Source organism: Heterodontus francisci, chromosome 31 (genome assembly GCF_036365525.1).
Source record: "Heterodontus francisci isolate sHetFra1 chromosome 31, sHetFra1.hap1, whole genome shotgun sequence".
Classification (NCBI taxonomy): Eukaryota; Metazoa; Chordata; class Chondrichthyes; order Heterodontiformes; family Heterodontidae; genus Heterodontus; species Heterodontus francisci.
Window position 1 is genome coordinate 48,411,011 of NC_090401.1, and position 17,551 is coordinate 48,428,561.

The window sequence follows — 17,551 nt, forward strand, 5'->3', positions numbered from 1 at the left end:
AAAGGCTTGGTCAGAGTTAGGTTTTAAGGAGCATCTTGAAGGAGGAGAGGTGGGGAAGGCTTGGGGTGGGAATTTGGGAGCTTAATGCCTAGGCAGTTGAAAGCACGGCCAATGGTGGAGCGATTAAAATAGGGGATGCTCTAGAGGCCAGAATTGGAGGAGTAGAGATCTCAGTACGTTGCTGGGCTGGAGGAAATTCCAGAGAAGGAGAGGGGCGAGAGGCTATGGAGCACTTTGGAAAAACAAGGATGAGAATTTTGAAATTGAGGCATTGCTTAACCAGGAGCCAACTTGGTGAGCACAGGAGTGATAAGTGAATGGGACATGGCGCGAGTTAAGACACAAGCAGCAGAGTTTTGGATGACTTCAAGTATTTGCAGAGTAGAAAGTGGGGGGCCAGCCAGGAGTGCACTGGAATAGTTATGTCTAGAGGTTACAAAGGTATAGATAAGGATTACAGCAGAAGAGCTGAGGCAGGTATGGAGCCAGGCGATTTTAAGGATGTGGAATTAGGCAGCCTTAGTGATGCCAACGATGTGTGGTCGGAAGCTCACCTTGGGGTCAAAGATGACACCAAGATGGTGAAGTCAGGTTCAACCTTAGATTACTGACAGGGAGAGGGATGTCATTACTACGCCTCTTTCAGCACACTGAGCTCCTTTCTACATTACGATTAGCATTACTGGTGCTTTTGCATACTGCAATGATAGACATGAAATTGTAGATAAGTCTGCACCTGTGACCACAAGCCTGTGACTACAGAACGTGCAGACTTCGTCACCTGGCTTGCAGGATCCAATATAGGATGGATTTCTGAGAGGGTGAGACACGCAACTGACCAAATAAAAGATTTTGCATTGGGAAATTGCTCATCAATTCAGATATAAAATGTGTAGAGGGCCACCCTAAAAACTAATGCTTTAGTGGAGGCAATCGGTGCAACAGCTTCTTGGACAATCATTTCATTCAGGAAGCATGGATTTGGGCAATCATGGACTTGTTTTCAGCACACACATTCTCCTTAATGTGTTTTTATAAGGATTCAGTGCTGGGCAACAATTGATTCACGATCCAGAGAGATGGAAAATACCATATTGATTGAAAAAAGCAAAACCTCAAACTTGAAACCCAACTTCAGAGAATTACATTAAATTTTTTGCACAGAAACGGGTCTAACTGGTCTCTGCTCATGTTTATGCTTCATAAAGCTTCCTCCCACCCTCCTGCATCTAACCCTAACTGCATAGTCCTTTCTCCCTCATACTAATCCTTAAATGCATCTGTGCTATGCACCTCAACTACTCCATGTGGTAGAGTGTTCCGCCTTCTAACCAGTCCCTGGGTGAAGAAATTTCTGCTGAATTTCTATTGGATTTATTGGTGACTATCTTACAGCTTATGAACCCTCATTTTGGATTCCCCCAAGAAGAAACATTTCTATGTTCATTATTTTAAAGACTTCTGTTGGTAATTTAACACCTTCAATTGGTATTTTCATTTTTAATATAATGGCGGTGGCAAATAAATATGTAACCTGAAGATGTCAAAATTTTCAAGTCAGCCATTTCACAAAGCATTCTCCTGTAATGCTGCAATATTGGGTTTAGAGTCATAGAATCTTACAGCACAGAAGGGGGCCATTCAGTCCACCATGGCTGTGCCGGCTCTTTGAAAGAGCTGCCCAATTTAGCCCCGCACCCAGTTTTCCCCCATAATCCTATAAATGAGACATCTTCAAGTCCATGTCCAATTGTCTTTTAAAAGTTCTTTTCAGAGGATGCATTCCAGATTTTAACAGCCCTCTTTGTGAAGACATTTCTCCTAATTTCCCCTCTTGTGTTTTTTGCCAATTATTTTAAATCCATGACCTCAGGTTACCGAGCCATTTGCCAGAGGAAATTTTTTCTCCCTCATTGCTCTATCAAACCTGCGCATAATTTTGCAAACCAGTATGCCTCCCCTTAACCTTCTTTGCTGTATGCAGAACAATCTTGGCTTCTCCAATCTCTCCACATAACTGAACTCCCTCATCCCTGTTATCATTCTGGTGAATCTCCTCTCCAGATCATTGATACCCTTTCTAAGCTGTGGTGCCCAGAACTGTACACAATACTCCAGCTGAGGCCTAAACAGAGATTTGTGAAGGGTTTCTGCCATAATGAAACCTCAGCAAGCCAGTACAGTAATATTGGCATGCAATGCAATATCACACTAACAGCAAAATCTACTGCTTCCCCCACAGGTCAATCAAACACTACAGACATCATCATGGTTTTGGCTACTCCAGTGCTAAGACAATTTGGGGGCCAGTTATTGGGGGCGTCAATGGGCTCCCATGCCACCCAAGTACACTTGTCCCAAACCATTCTTATGACAGCTCACACATGCTCGAACACTGCCCATGCTGCACTCTCAATTCTCCACTTATAAATACAATCATTTCTCACTTCACACCTACCATCCCAAAATTAGAATCAATGAGAGGTGAATTACAGGATAAATCCACTATATTGGGGTTCAATCAACCATTATACGGCTTAAATCAGAATGCTTCTGTAATAAATTCTGTTGCATGTCTCAAACAGTCCAACCCCACGCTTTTCTGCCTCAAGCCAAATACACTCCTGACCTTCCGCCTCTGTCATGTGACAGAATTCACCCTCACATCTGATAAGGAAACGCTTTGCTCGGTCTCGTCCTTCCAATCTCAATTTCCAAAATCATGAGGCATCTGAACAAAGTAGATAGATAGAAACTGTTCCCATTGATGAAAGGATTGAGAACCAGAGGACAGGGCTGTAAGGTGATTGGCACAAGAATCAAGGGCGACACAAGAAAAAGCTTTTTTTCCCCCCGTACAGTGAGTGGTTAGGATCTGGAACGGCCTGAGTGTGTGGCGGAGGCAGGTTGAATCATGGCTTTGAAAAGGGAATTGGATAAGCACCTGAAGAGAGAAAATTTGCAGGGCTAAGGGGCAAGGGCAGGGAAATGGGACCAGCTGAATTGCTCTTGGAGAGCTGGCACAGACATGAAGGGCCAAATGGCCTCCTTCTGTGCTGTAACATTCTATGATTCTCGTGATATAAAAGCCTTCAGAAAACTAATTATTTGAAAGAAGATTTTCTCACCCACAATGCAAACAAAAGACTAGTCAACTATGCAGCACTAAAGCTAACATTTCTATGACCAGTCTGAAGCCTCTCAATATCATAGAATCATACAGCACAGAAGGTGGTCATTCTGCCCATTGTGCTGGTAACAGCTCGCTGAAAAAGCTATCCAGTTAGTCCCACTCCCCGACTCTACCCCCACATCTATTCAAATGTTTCCTTTTCAAGTATATGGCCAATTCCCTTTTAAAGTATACTATTGAATCTGCTTCCACCGCCCTTTCAGGCAGTGCATTCCAGACTGTAAGAGAATTTACAGTTCAGAAACCATCCATTCGGCTCAACTGGTTCATGCCAACGCGTATGCTTCACATGAGCCTCCTCCTACCATACTTCATTGAACCTATCAGCATATCCTTCTATTCCTTTCTCCCTCATGTGTACTTATCTAACTTCCTCTTAAATGCATCTATGCTATTTGCCTCAACCACTCCATGTGGTAGTAATTCCCATATTCCAACCACTCTCTAGACAAAGAAGCTTCCCCTGAATTCCTTAAGCCAAGCTGACACTTCATGGGATTTGTCACAGGAGAATATTGCACACCAAATCACTTGCTCTATCTACATTTAACTTTGGCTACCAGATGATCTGTAGCAATCACATTTGAGTTGCAGCCATGAAATGTGAAAGCCTCAGCAGTTTGTTAAAGGAACTGCGACTATTATTGTCACCAGGCTTTAGTATATTAGCACTAAAACACTTTAGGAACATACATTTAAATAAAAGAAAAATCACACTACTCTGTTGAGTTGCACCTTCCATTTATTGCCTGAATTTGTTGGTGCCAGTGACAGACGTGTAATGACCAGTATTTCATCCTGGCACTGTACAGCTCCAAATGCAAGGCAAAACTCAAGAGCATAATAAGTGATCAAGTGGAAACTGTACAAAAGTTCGCAACTCCAAAGTTACGCCTTAATGAAATCCTGGTGACAACACTATACATTGCTGTACAAAGGCCACTCAATCACAACATCCCTCAGAGAATTTGGGTGGGAGAAGGGATCCAACTTGTTCATTATTTGATTTGACTATGTTAATTAAATCCAAATATATCAAATCTCTCTTCATTATACTTGCCTTGTTCAGGAATCTCTTTCAACACTCCCTTCTTAACCAGCTCAGCTCTGCTTTGTCTCACAGATAACTTCCTGTCCAAAACTGGAATTATAAAAACATGTCCGTGAACAGACTTTTAGATAAATGTTTCTCCACAAACTCCCTTATGTGATATCAAGTAGTACACATGAAAACTTAAGACACAAGCAAAAGAATGAAGGGAGGGGCTAGGAGAAATTCTTTAGAGAATTCTTAGCTCATGGAATACCCTGCCAGAAACAATGGTGGAAGCAGAATCCATAACAGCTTTTATAAGGTAAATAGATTAATGTTTGAGTTTTTATTTTTCAAGAGAGGATGAGAAAAGGGTTGGGGAATGGGATTAAGTGGATAGCTCTTTGTGAGCCTACACAGGTACAATGGACCAAAAAGCCTAATGCCACACTTAGAATCCAATGATTCTACAAATGTAAACAGTTCTGGCCATCTTCAACATAACAAGGAATTTATACAATTGGCCTGGTGGTCATTAAAGCTACACTGAGCCCTTTCACAACATCGTCCAGGACTTTTAGTGTGTTGGGACCAATATCCTCCAAGGAAGAAAACAATCACTTCAATCAAAACTCTTGAGCTGTGTACTAATATGCTTCTTATATTTTAAAAAGAGAAAACACGGAAAATATTCTGGAGGTCAGGCAGCATCCATTGAGAAAACAAAAGATAGTTGATGTTTCCGGTATAAAACCTTTCAAAACCAAATCTTGTGTTTTCTGCCTGACCAGCTGAGCACTTCCAGTGTTTTCTGTTTTTGGTTCATGTTTTCAGCATCTGCAGTATTTTGATTTTTCCTTCTTGTATGAATCCTTCACTTACTACCTACTAGCACCTTCACTGCCAGTACTTCACTTCACTGTAGTCTTACACAGCTCAAAATGCTCTCCAAAACGCAACTCAAGTTGGAAGTATAAAATCTGTAACTATGTTTATGGGTGTCTTCCATGGTTCTGGTGGACAAGGCTTGAAAATTGGACTGACTCACTATTACACTTTACTAAGATTCTTGAGACAACAATGCTGCATTAAAGAATTTAAGGACAAATATACTGAAAGAAATGCAAGATGGACTCCTAAATACTAAACTTATTGGATTTACGTACAGTCATGGATGGGACGAGTTTGAAAAAGGCTTGAGAGGAGATGGGAGAACAACTAGACAGAGATGTGGATTCAGGGCTGTGTCGAGCAGAGCCAGAGGATGTTTGAATTGTTGGGACAGAGGAGTGGGGTAAGCAGAAGACTATGAGTTTCTCACACTCAGAGATGAGGATGGAGGGGGCAGAGGATAGGTATTTAAGGATATGGTTGGTATAGGAGAAAAGCAGCCCAGGGTTATCTTGGAATGATTTTGGAGTAATGTGTGGCTTTGGTAGAGAAGAGTGAAGCCTGAAAGAGCTTGATGTGGTTGAACCAGATCTGGGGGTGGATGCCTAAACTAGGTGTGTGCCAGATTATGTTCAAGCCTGCATCCCTTGTACTTGGTCAGCATGCCAGACATTCCATGGAAATTACAGAATCAGGAACAGAGACTCAACAAAATTAATGTAAGTGAGATAATAGCAATCGAGAAATTAATAACATTAAAGAGCAATAAATCCCCAGGACCAAATTGTTCTTATATTAGGGTTTCAGTAGTAGTAGATGGGAACATTGCATAATCTTCCAAAGTTCTCTCGATTCAGGAACTTTTCCTTTAGTTTAGAAAACTGCACGTCATTCTACTTTTTAAGAAAGGTGACGGAGGGAACCTAGCAAGCTATAGAACCGTTAGCCTAATATCTGTTGTAAAGGCCTGCTCAGGTTACGAACCCAACAGAAGCACATCCAACCCGTGCCCAACCTGGCCAGAGTCCCTCCATTTTTTTCCCGTGCCCGAACCGAGCACCGGAATATTCCCTTTACCTACCTTGCGACTTTCAATCTGCAGGAAGCTGCAGTATAAGCGTGACTCCCAGTTCTGGACTCCCAGCTCAGGTAGGTTTTTTTAAAAAACTTTTAACACTTCTTGATGTGTGTGTCTGACCTGGACCCGGCCCGTCCCGAGCCGAGCCCGAAAGCCGGAGCTTTCGTCAGGTTCGGGTCGGGTAGCAGGCCTTTAATCTGTTGTCAGAAAATTGCTAGAATCTATAGTTAAGGATAGGATGAAAATTTTCAGTTGATCAAAGAGCACCAGCATGGATTTGTAAAGGGTTGATCTTTTTTTTTTGGAAGAGGTGACTAAAGCAGTGGACAGAGGAAATGTCTATGAATCTTATTTATATGGATTTCCAGAATGCATTTGATAAAGTCCCTCATAAGAGACTGTTAGCTAAAGTTTAAGCTCAAGAATTGAATGCAAATTATTGACCTGGTTAGAAAACTGGCTGAGCGGCAGGAGACAGAGTGGGGATAATGGGCAGGTACTCTAATTGACAGGATGTGACTAATGGTGTCCTGCAAGGATCTCTGTTGGGACCTCAAATATTCACTGCATCCACTAACTTGGATGATGAGATAGAAAATCACATTCAAATTTGCAGATGATACAAAGATAGGCGATAATGTAAGCAGCGTTGTTGCAAGCATAAAATGTAGGCAAATGTGAGGTCATCCACTTAGGACCTAAAAGGGATAGAACCGGGTACCTTCTAAATGGTGACAAGCTGGCAACAGTGGCAGTCCAAAGAGACTTGGGGTCCAGTACATAGATCATTAAAATTTCACGAACAGGTACAGACAATCATTAAAAAGGCTAACGAAATGAAATATGAGTAGCAGTTATGCTTCAGCTATACAAAGCCCTGGTTAGACCATACCTGGAGTACTGTGAGCAGTTCTGGCACTGCATCTTAGGAAGGATGTATTGGCCTTGGAGGGATTGACTAGAATGATACCCAGACTCCAAGGGTTAAATTACAAGGAGAGATTACACAAACTAGGGTTGGAAGGCTTTAACTAGTGGGGTACCGCAAGGATAAGTCTGGGGCCACAGCTGTTCACAAATCTACAGAAATGACTTGGATGTGGGGACCAAATGTAATATTTCCAAATTTGCTGATGACACAAAACAAGGTGGGAATGTAAGTTGTGAGGAGGATGCAAGGAAACTTCAAGGGGACTTGGACAAGAATAATGTGTGGAATATAATGCGAATAAGTGTGAAGTTATTGACTTTGGTAGATAAAAACAAGAGTATTTCCTAAATGGGGAGAGGTTGGCAAGTATTGATGTCCAAAGGGACCTGGGTGGTGGTGACAGATACCCTCAATTCTTTTAAAAAGTACCTGGACATGCACCTGAAGTGCTGTAACCAGCAAGGCTATGGACCAGGTGCTGGAAGGTGGGATTCGATTGGGTGGCTAGTTTTTTCGGCCAGCACGGACACGATAGGCTGAATGGCCTCCTTCTGTGCCGAAATTTATCTATGGTTCTATGGGCGTCCTTGTTTATGAGTCACTAAAAGCTAGCTTACAGCTGCAACAAACAGGAAGGCAAATAGTATGTTGGCCTTAATTGTAAGGGGTTTTGAGTACAGGAGTAAAGAAAACTTGCTGCAATTGTATACAGCCTTGATGAGACTGCACCTGGAGTATGCGTGTACAGTTTTGGTCTCCTCATCTAAGGAAGGATATTACTTGTCATAGAGGGAGTGCAATGGAGGTTCACCTGACTAATCCCTGGAATAGTTGGATTGTTTTATGAGGAGAGATTGAGGAAACTGGGCCTGAATTCTCGAGTTTTGAAGAATGAGAGGTGATCTCATTGAAACTTACAAAATTCTTACAGGGTGACAGGGTGGATGTAGATAGGATGTTTTCCCTGGCTGATGAGTCTAAAACTAGGGGTCATAGTCTCAGAATAAGGGGTAGGCCATTTAAGACTCAGATGAGGAGGAATTCCTTCACTCAGAGGGTGGTGAATCTTTGGAATTCTCTACCCCAGAGGGCTGTGCAAGTTCAATCATTAAGCAAGTTCAAGACAGAAATTGATAGATATCTGGATACTAATGACATCAAGGGATATGGGGATAGCGCGGGAAAGTGGCGTTGAGGTAGATGATCAGCCATGATCTAACTGAATGGTGGAGCAGCCTCGATGGGCTGAATGGCCTACTCCTATGTTCCTATGAATTTAGAAGGTTGAGGGGGAAATTTGATTAAAACTTTTAAGCTATTAAAGGGGACAGATAGAATAGAGAGAGAGAAAATATTTCTGCTAATTGGGGAGTCTAGAACTAGGCGGTATATCCAGAAAATTAGAGCCAGACTTTTCAGAAGTAAAATTAACAAATTCTTCAAGCAAAGGGTGATAAAAGTTTGGAACTCTTTCTGCAAATGGTAATTGATGCTAGATCAATTGTTAATTTTAAAACTGAAATTGATAGATCTTTGTTGGCCAAAAGATATAAATCAGCATGGTTTTACTAATGGAAGATCCTGTTTGACAAATTTATTAGAGTTTTTTGAGGATGTAACTAGTAGGGTAGATAATGGGGAACCAGTGGATGTAGTATACCTGGATTTTCAAAAGGTATTCGATAAGGTCCCATATAAAAGATTAATAGGCAAGATAAGGGCTCACAGTGTTGGGGGTAATATATTAGCGCGGATCAAGGATTGGTTAACAGACAGGAAGCAGAGAGTGGGCATAAATGGGGACTTTTCAAGTTGGCAGTAATTTTTCCCCTGAATTTCTAATGCTCTCTGCTCCTAAACCAGAAGCTGTCACATTGTGAAGGTGACTCTAAGTTTCAAATGTGACACTGTGGGGTAGCACAGTGGCTAGCACTGACCCGGGTCCAATTCTGGGTACTGCCTGTACGAAGTTTGCAAGTTCTCCCTGTGACCATGTGGGTTTTCGCCGGGTGCTCCGGTTTCCTCCCACAGCCAAAGACTTGCAGGTTGATAGGTAAATTGGCCATTGTAAATTGCCCCTCGTGTAGGTAGGTGGTAGGAGAATTGAGGGAAGGTGGTAGGGAATATGGGATTAATGTAGGATTAGTATAAATGGGTGGTTGATGGTCGGCACAGACTCGGTGGGCTGAAGGGCCTGTTTCAGTGCTGTATCTCTCTATGACCTTAATGAACACAGCCCTTGACTGGAGTCTGCACAGATTGATTACCATCTACGTTGGATCTTCCTGCCGCACTGGTATATCACCAGCAATGGATGGACACTTCGAGACCTGAGGAGGCTGCCTAGTAATACCTGACTGCCTCCTTGCAGACTTGGGTGAGGGGGGGGGGGGGGGGGGGGGGGGGGGGGGCGCTGTAGTGTGCCCCCCTGATCGGACACCCTGTAGCCCAGAGCTTGCGCGCACACCCCCCCCCCCCCCCCCCCCCGCCGCCCCCCCACCTTACACTCCAAACCCTCCTGCCCTCACCCGGCCCTGCCTGTTTGTCCCTGGCGAGGCCCAACCCCACATTTTGGAGGCCTCCTCTCGTTGGGTGCAGTCCTAACAGTGACCACCGCTCCCAGTGGTGCTGCTAGGAGTGAAGTGCTGCTGGCCCTCTGATTGGCCGACAGCTCCCGGAGGCAGGACTTCCTGCTTCAGAGTGGCAGATGCCAGACCTGTAGCCAATTGTACCTGAGCCACGCAAAACAGCAGTATGACTTTAGGGCTGCTGGAACAGGTTCGCTCCCAGCTTTCCTGCCAGTGGGCGGGGCGACCGTCTCATCATTAAATTCCAGCCCAAGTGTTCCAATGGAATTCCTCTGACTGCTATTTTAAATGGAGATACCAATCTACTTAAAACATATAGATCACCTTTAAAATTGATGCAGAAGTTCAGCCATGATCTTATTGAATGGTGTAGCAAGCTTGAGGGACTGAATGGCCTACTTCTGCTCCTATTTCTTAAGTTACAGACAAAGGGCTCCATAGCAGTGCTTCAGCTGGATGCAGGCATGGCCAGTTCTGGCATAACACTGATGTGAACCACTCCCTGGTGTTAGTCATCTGAAAGAGGATATCCCACTTGAGACCTTGGGCAGCCATAGTTTTACCGGTACTATGACAAGCCTGGATCTCATTGTCACTGGTAGGAGGATCATCAACTTCTCACACGTAACTAAGGGCTAATTTTAATTACGACCTCTTCACAATCTAAGCGTCCTGCAAGAACACACCTATAGTGAAAAGCATGAAAGCACTTGAAAGGAAGTACATCTGTATTACTATAGCTCCTCAGCACTGCAACCTGACCCTTCATTTTCTATTTGAGTTAATAAATGCGACAAGTCAGTGCACTTGTAATCGAACACTTTTCTCCAGTGTAACCAATTCCTAGAGGCAGTGAATGCAGCTTACAATCATTCATCCACATGACTGAGCTAAGGAGTGGTAGGGGGGTGTGGGGATAGGTGCAATACAATGTCAAAACAGAAAAGAGTTTAACGTTCACTCTGGATTTGGATTGATGCCACAGTAACAGGACAACCAGATATGAAAATATCCAGCAAACACTTTGCTTCTAGCCTGTTGGGTTGTCACTGCACGGTCATCATGTTACATGTAACCAAATCCAGACACCCATCATTAACTCTTTGCAGTATAAATTTAAATATACTCACTATAGAAATCAAACTGGAAGGTTCAATTTACTGTCATCACCTCCCAGACCCACTCCCAATAGAGTTGATGGAAAGCACAATTAAATACGAACTCAGGATGTGTTGAAAGGCACAGACAGATTGGAAGCTGTAATGCTGAGTAATAAGGATAAATCCACGTTGAACAGCAGGAAAGCAAGGTTTGAAACCAAGGGGCAGTGTGCTGGTGAATTGCACCAGTGCTGCAATGAACAGTGCCTTGCACTGTCAGGATGAAATTCCAATTTGGCTCATGTGGCGATACTGAGACATATAAACTGAGGTTAACTCAGGTTCAATCCCTGGTTTGTTCAGTGAGCTGATATCAGCTAAAGGTGCCAGCAGATCCAACAGTCAGCCTTTATAGTTGTGAGCTGAAGACGGGGGAAAATAAAGACCAGAAAAGGGAGCAGCCAGGTTTCTCCATTCCTATTTAAATTTAAGTGTCCTCTGAAGACGAGTTTGGACTTGGCTGTGATGTATGTGTACTGCACCATATCCAAGTAAGAGCCTTCAAGACAAGAGAGGGGAAGTAGAAATAGGAAAAAAATCTTTCCGATCTCTATGCTGTGAGAGTGGGGGGACTCAAAATTTGAGGCCAGATGTTTTCTCTAAAGGGCAGCTGTAAAAGTAAAAGTGGGCCAATCAACCCAGGCTACTGTATGACTGAAGAACAGCAGACTCAGAAGTATAGGAAGAGGTCAAATGGAGGCTGCTCCACAAGTGGAAAAGGTGCATAGGGACTGGCCAACCTACAGGTAGTTGGAAAGCAGCAGTCTGCTTGATTGGCACCCCAGCCATCAACTTAAGCATTCACTCTCTTCACCACCAGTGCACTGCAGCAGCAATGAATCGTCTACAAAATGCACTGCAGCAACTCGAGGCTTCTTCGATAGCACTTCTCAAATCTGAGACTTTCACTACCCAGAAGGATAAGGGCAGCAGGCGCCTGTCACACCACCAGCAGTAAGATCCTCTCCAAGTCACACACCATCCTTACTTGGAAACACATCATCCCTTCATCATCGCTGGATCAAATCCTGGCACGGCTTGCCCAACAACACAATGGGAGTTCCTTCACCACATGGAATGCAGCAGTTCAAGGCAGTAGCTTCTCAAGAGTAGTTAAGAATTGGCAATAAATCCCACGATGAGATGAAAACGCAACAAGACAGACCATTAGGTCTCTCAATGTTCACCCTTTCCATTAGACTGTGAAACCTGATGCACCACTCTCCAACTGCAGATAATATTAACACTCGGGGAAGGCTAGAAATAGAGAAGAAAAACCTTTGGCCAATTTTTGAGAAACTCTAGGGGAAGTTCCTTCTCAACTCCCCGAGTCAATCAAGCTAGTTCCAGGAGACCATGATAATCCATCATGCATCCCGAGATAAATCTATTGGCATCTAAATAGTAAGCAGGTAATAAGAGTCTGGTGGGGCCTATTAGGGATAAAGATGATGTATGTTTAAAGATGTGGGTCAAGGCTAGAATACTTAAAGAGTACTTTGTATCAGTATTTATTAAGGAAGAGGATGCTGACAAAATATCAGTAGCAGAAATGACAGAGATAATGGATGGGGTGAAAAATGATAGGCAGGATGCACTGGAAAGGCTGGCCTGGTCCAGAGGGCTTGCATCATAGGTTGCTAAGAGAAGTGGGAGTGGAGACAGCAGAAGGGCTTGCCACAATCTTCCATTCTTCCCCAGATACAGGGAAATGCCAGAGGTGTGGAAAGTGGCAAATGCGACACGAGTGTTCAAGAAGTGGTGTAAGGACATCCCTAATAATTAGACTGGTCAGTTTAACATTAGTGGTGGGTAAAGTTTTAGAAACAATAATCAAGGAAAAAAATCAACAGGCACTTGGAGAGGTTTGAGTTAATCAAGGAAAGCCAGCATGGATTTGTAAAAGATCAGGTTTGACTAATTGAATTTTTTGATGAAGTACCAGATGGTTGATGAGGTGACAGAGATGAAAGGGGTGGATGTTGTCGATATGGATTTAAGAAAGTGTTTGACAAAGTAAAACATAAAAGGCTGGTTAACAAAATTAAGGTTCATGGAATAAGAGGGTCAAGTGACAGCTGGGATAAAAAATTGGCTTAAGGACAGAAAACAGCAAGTCATGGTAAATGGTTGCGTTTAGACTGGAGGATGGTAGACATTGGTGTTCCCCAAGAATCAGTGCTAGGATCACTGCTTTTTTTTGGATGTTTATATATATGACTTGGATATTGGAATGCAGAGTAAAATTTCAAAAATTGCCAATGATTTCAAGCTTGGAGGTGTGGAAACAGCGAGGATGACAGCATTCGACTGCAACAGGACATAGATAGGCTAGTAGAATGGCAGACAAGTGATGTGAAGAAAAACATTTTTACGTCGAGAGTAAGGGTTTTGGACATCTTGAGGTTGTGAAAGACACAATATAAATGTAAATAAAAAGGCAAATTATTGCAGATGCTGGAAACCTGGTATATAAACAGCTGCTCACATTGGGGTATTTGGGGAGACCAAACACAGAATAGGTGATCGCTTTGTGGAACACCTCCGTTTGGTCCATGAGCTTCCAATTGCTTGCTATTTTAATTCTCTGCCCCACTCTCACCCAGACCATTCTGTCCTTTGCCTCCTACACTGTTCCAATGAAGCTCAATGGCAGCTCGAAGAACAGCACCTCATCTTTCGATTAGGCGCTTTGTACCCTCTGGACCAATATCAAGTTTAACAATTTCAAATCATAGCACTGCTCCCATTTTTTCCCAGAGAGCAGGTGCTTGTAATTATTCTGCTATTGCCATTTACAGCTCCTCTAGATGTATTATTTCTTTCTTTACTTGTCCCATTACCACCCCTTTTGCCTTGCACTATTAGCCCTATTGTCGTTTGATCACTGCTGTCTTCCACAATATCCCAGATTTTCCCTTGTTCCTTCCTTCCCTCTCTCTCTCTTTCCCTGCCTTCATACTTGCCTAAAACCTGTTATATCTCTAACATTTCCCAGTTCCGATGAAAGGTCACTAGCCTGAAAAAAGGAAGTCTTGCATGTTAGTGCCTTTCACAATCTCAGGATGTCCCAAAACACTTTAAAGCCAATGAAACAGTTTTGAAGGGCAGTCACTGTTGTAATGTAGGAAACGTAGCAGCCAATTTGTGCACAGCAAACTCCCACAAACAGCAATATGATAATAACCAAACCATGTTTGTTTTCATAATGTTGATTCAGGGATAAATATGAACACAGGGGAGAACTCCCTTGTTCTTTGAAATAGTGCGATGGGATCTTTTACGCCCATCTGAAAGAGCAGACAGCGTCTCTGGTTAATGGTTCATTCGAAAGACTGCACTTCTGACAGTGCAGCTCTCCCTCCCTGCTGCATTGGAGTGTCATCCTAGATTTTTGTGCTCAAGTGTCTAGAGTGGGGTTTAACTCTTTCTCTCTCCACAGATGCTACCTGACCTGCTGAGTATTTTCAGCATTTTCTGTTTATAGTATAAATGTAAGTCTTCCCTTCTTTCATCTAAGGTTCTCAATAAAAGAGTTTCTTTCTTAAATAGTGCAAGCTTTCCATTACACAGGTTTTCTATTCCAATTGACTCTTTGCAAAGGGTTGCCAATCAGTGAACTGCAGAAAGAATCACTACTGGAAAAGAACAGATTTGTTCAGGTAAGTTGTTACAATGGCCTCTGTCACTATTTTAAAAATGAGTTCCCCAGGGGTCAGTATTAGGAACATAGGAACAGGAGGCGGCCACTCAGCCCATTGAGCCTGCCCAGCCATTAAATATGATCATGGCTGATCATCCACTTCAATGCCTTTTTCCCACACTATCCCCATACGTCATCTGTATTTAGAAATCTGTCAATCTCTGCACACAGTACTCCAGGTGCGGTCTAACCAAGTTTTTATACAATTGAAGCAAGACTTCACTACTCCTGTACTTAAATCCTCTTGCAATAAAGGCTAACATACCATTAGCCTTCCTAATTGCTTGCTGCACCAGCATGTTAGCTTTCAGTGACTTATTGACAAGGACACCCAGGTCCCTTTGTACATCTCCACTTTCTAATTTACCATTTAAGAAATACTCTGCACATTTGTTCCTCCTACCAAAGTGGATGACCTCACATTTTTCCACATTATATTCCATCTGCCACATCCTTGCCCACTCATTAAGTCTGTCCAAATCCCCTTGAAGCCACTTTGCATCTTCCTCACAACACACATTCCCATCTAGTTTTGTGTCATCCACAAACTTGGAAATTTGGTCCCCACATCCAAATCATTGATATATATTGGGAACAGCTGGGGCCCAAGCACTGATCCCTGCAGTACCCCACGAGTCACAGCCTGCCAACGTGAGAATAACCTGCTTATTCCTACTCTCTGCTTTCTGCCTGTTAACCAATCCTTAATCCATGCCAGTACATTACCTCCTATCCCATATGCCTTATATTTGCTAACCAACCTCCCATGGGGGACTTTATCAAAAGCCTTCTGAAAATTCAAGTATACCAAGTCCACCGACTCCCCTTTATCAATTCTGTTAGTAACATCCTGGTTGATGGCAAATGTTCATCCTGGAGTTTAGTTACTAGTGGTGTACCGCAAGGATCTGTTTTGGGGCCACTGCTGTTTGTCATTTTTATAAATGACCTGGAAGAGGGTGTAGAAGGGTGGGTTAGTAAATTTGCGGATGACACTAAGGTCGGTGGAGTTGTGGATAGTGCCGAAGGATGTTGTAGGGTACAGAGGGACATAGATAAGCTGCAGAGCTGGGCTGAGAGATGGCAAATGGAGTTTAATGCGGAAAAGTGCGAGGTGATTCACTTTGGAAGGAGTAACAGGAATGCAGAGTACTGGACTAATGGGAAGATTCTTGGTAGTGTAGATGAACAGAGAGATCTTGGTGTCCAGGTGCATAAATCCCTGAAGGTTGCTACCCAGGTTAATAGGGCTGTTAAGAAGGCATATGGTGTGTTAGCTTTTATTAGTAGGGGGATCGAGTTTCGGAGCCACGATGTCATGCTGCAGCTGTACAAAACTCTGGTGAGACCGCACCTGGAGTATTGCGTGCAGTTCTGGTCACCGTATTATAGGAAGGATGTGGAAGCTATGGAAAGGGTGCAGAGGAGATTTACTAGGATGTTGCCTGGTATGGAGGGAAGGTCTTACGAGGAAAGGCTGAGGGACTTGAGGTTGTTTTCGTTGGAAAGAAGGAGGAGGAGAGGTGACTTAATAGAGACATATAAGATAATCAGAGGGTTAGATAGGGTGGATAGTGAGAGTCTTTTTCCTCGGATGGTGATGGCAAACACGAGGGGACATAGCTTTAAGTTGAAGGGTGATAGATATAGGACAGATGTCAGAGGTAGTTTCTTTACTCAGAGAGTAGTAGGGGCGTGGAACGCCCTGCCTGCAACAGTAGTAGACTCGCCAACTTTAAGGGCATTTAAGTGGTCATTGGATAGACATATGGATGAAAATGGAATAGTGCAGGTCAGATGGTTTCACAGGTCGGCGCAACATCGAGGGCCGAAGGGCCTGTACTGCGCTGTAATGTTCTAATTCTAAAACACCAACAGGCTCGTCGAACATGATTTCCCATTCATAAATCCATTTTGACTACGCCCAATCAGATCATTATCCAAGTGTCCATTTATCACATCCTTTAGAATAGATTCTAGCGTTTTCCCCACTACTGATGTAAGGCTAACAGGTCTGTAATTCCCTGTTTTCTCTCTCCCTCCCTTCTTAAATAGTGGGGTGGCATTTGCGACCTTTCAATCTGCAGGAACCGCTCCAGAATCTATAGAATTTTGGAAGATGATCACCAATGCATCCACTGTCTCCATAGCTACCTCTTTCAACACTCTGGGATGTAAAATATCAGGTCCTGGGGACTTATCAACCTTCAGCCCCATTAATTTCTCCAATACAACCTTCTTACTAATACTAATTTCCTTCAATTCCTCATTCCCCCTAATCCCTTGGAAATCTAATTCTGGAAGATTTCTTGAATTTTCCTCAGTGCAGACAGACACAAAGTAATCATTTAGCTTCTCTGCCATTTCTCTACTCCCCTGACTTCTGACTCTGCCTGTAAAGGACCCGTGTGTGTCTTAGCCAAACGTTTCTTTTTTACGTACCTGTAGAAGCTTTTACAGTCCGTTTTTATATTTTTTGCTAGCTTACATTCACATTCTAATCTCCCTTTCTTCATCAGTTTCTTGGTCCTCCTTTGTTGTATTCTAAAATCCTCCCAATCCTTAGGTTTACTACTATTTCTGGCCTTTTCTTTTAATCTTATACGATCCTTAGCTTCCTTTGCTATCCACAGTTGACTGCCTTTACCTTTGGGATTTTTGTGCCTTGGAGGAATGTATAGCCGCTGTAAACTATATAATATTTCCTTAAAGACAATCCATTGCTTAAGTACTGTCAAACCTTTTAATGTATTTTCCCAATCCAGCCAATTTGCCCCTCATACCTTCATAATTTCCTTTGTTCAAATTTAACACCCTGGCTTCAGATTGAAATACCGCACTTTCAAGCATAATGTACAGTTCTATCATATTATGGTCACTCATCCCCAAAGGTTCTTTTACAAGAAGATTATTAATTAGCCCTCTCTCATTACATAATACTAGATCTAAAATAGCCTGTTCTCTAGCTGGTTCC

At 43.0% G+C, this 17,551-nt stretch overlaps 1 protein-coding gene across 11 annotated transcripts in view; it reads right to left on the reverse strand.

The window, feature by feature from the left end:
* The window catches only part of LOC137347239 (phosphatase and actin regulator 4-like), a 183,186-nt gene that overhangs the window by 30,580 nt on the left and 135,055 nt on the right, over positions 1 to 17,551 (reverse strand). For 10 of the 11 annotated variants that reach the window (XM_068011512.1, XM_068011511.1, XM_068011516.1 and 7 more), the window contains one exon: positions 4,254 to 4,334. The exons of the other annotated variant lie outside the window; for it this stretch is intronic. In XM_068011512.1, coding sequence (XP_067867613.1) covers positions 4,254 to 4,334 — 81 coding nt within the window. The remainder of the gene's footprint in view (positions 1 to 4,253; positions 4,335 to 17,551) is intronic. 11 annotated transcript variants of the gene reach the window in all.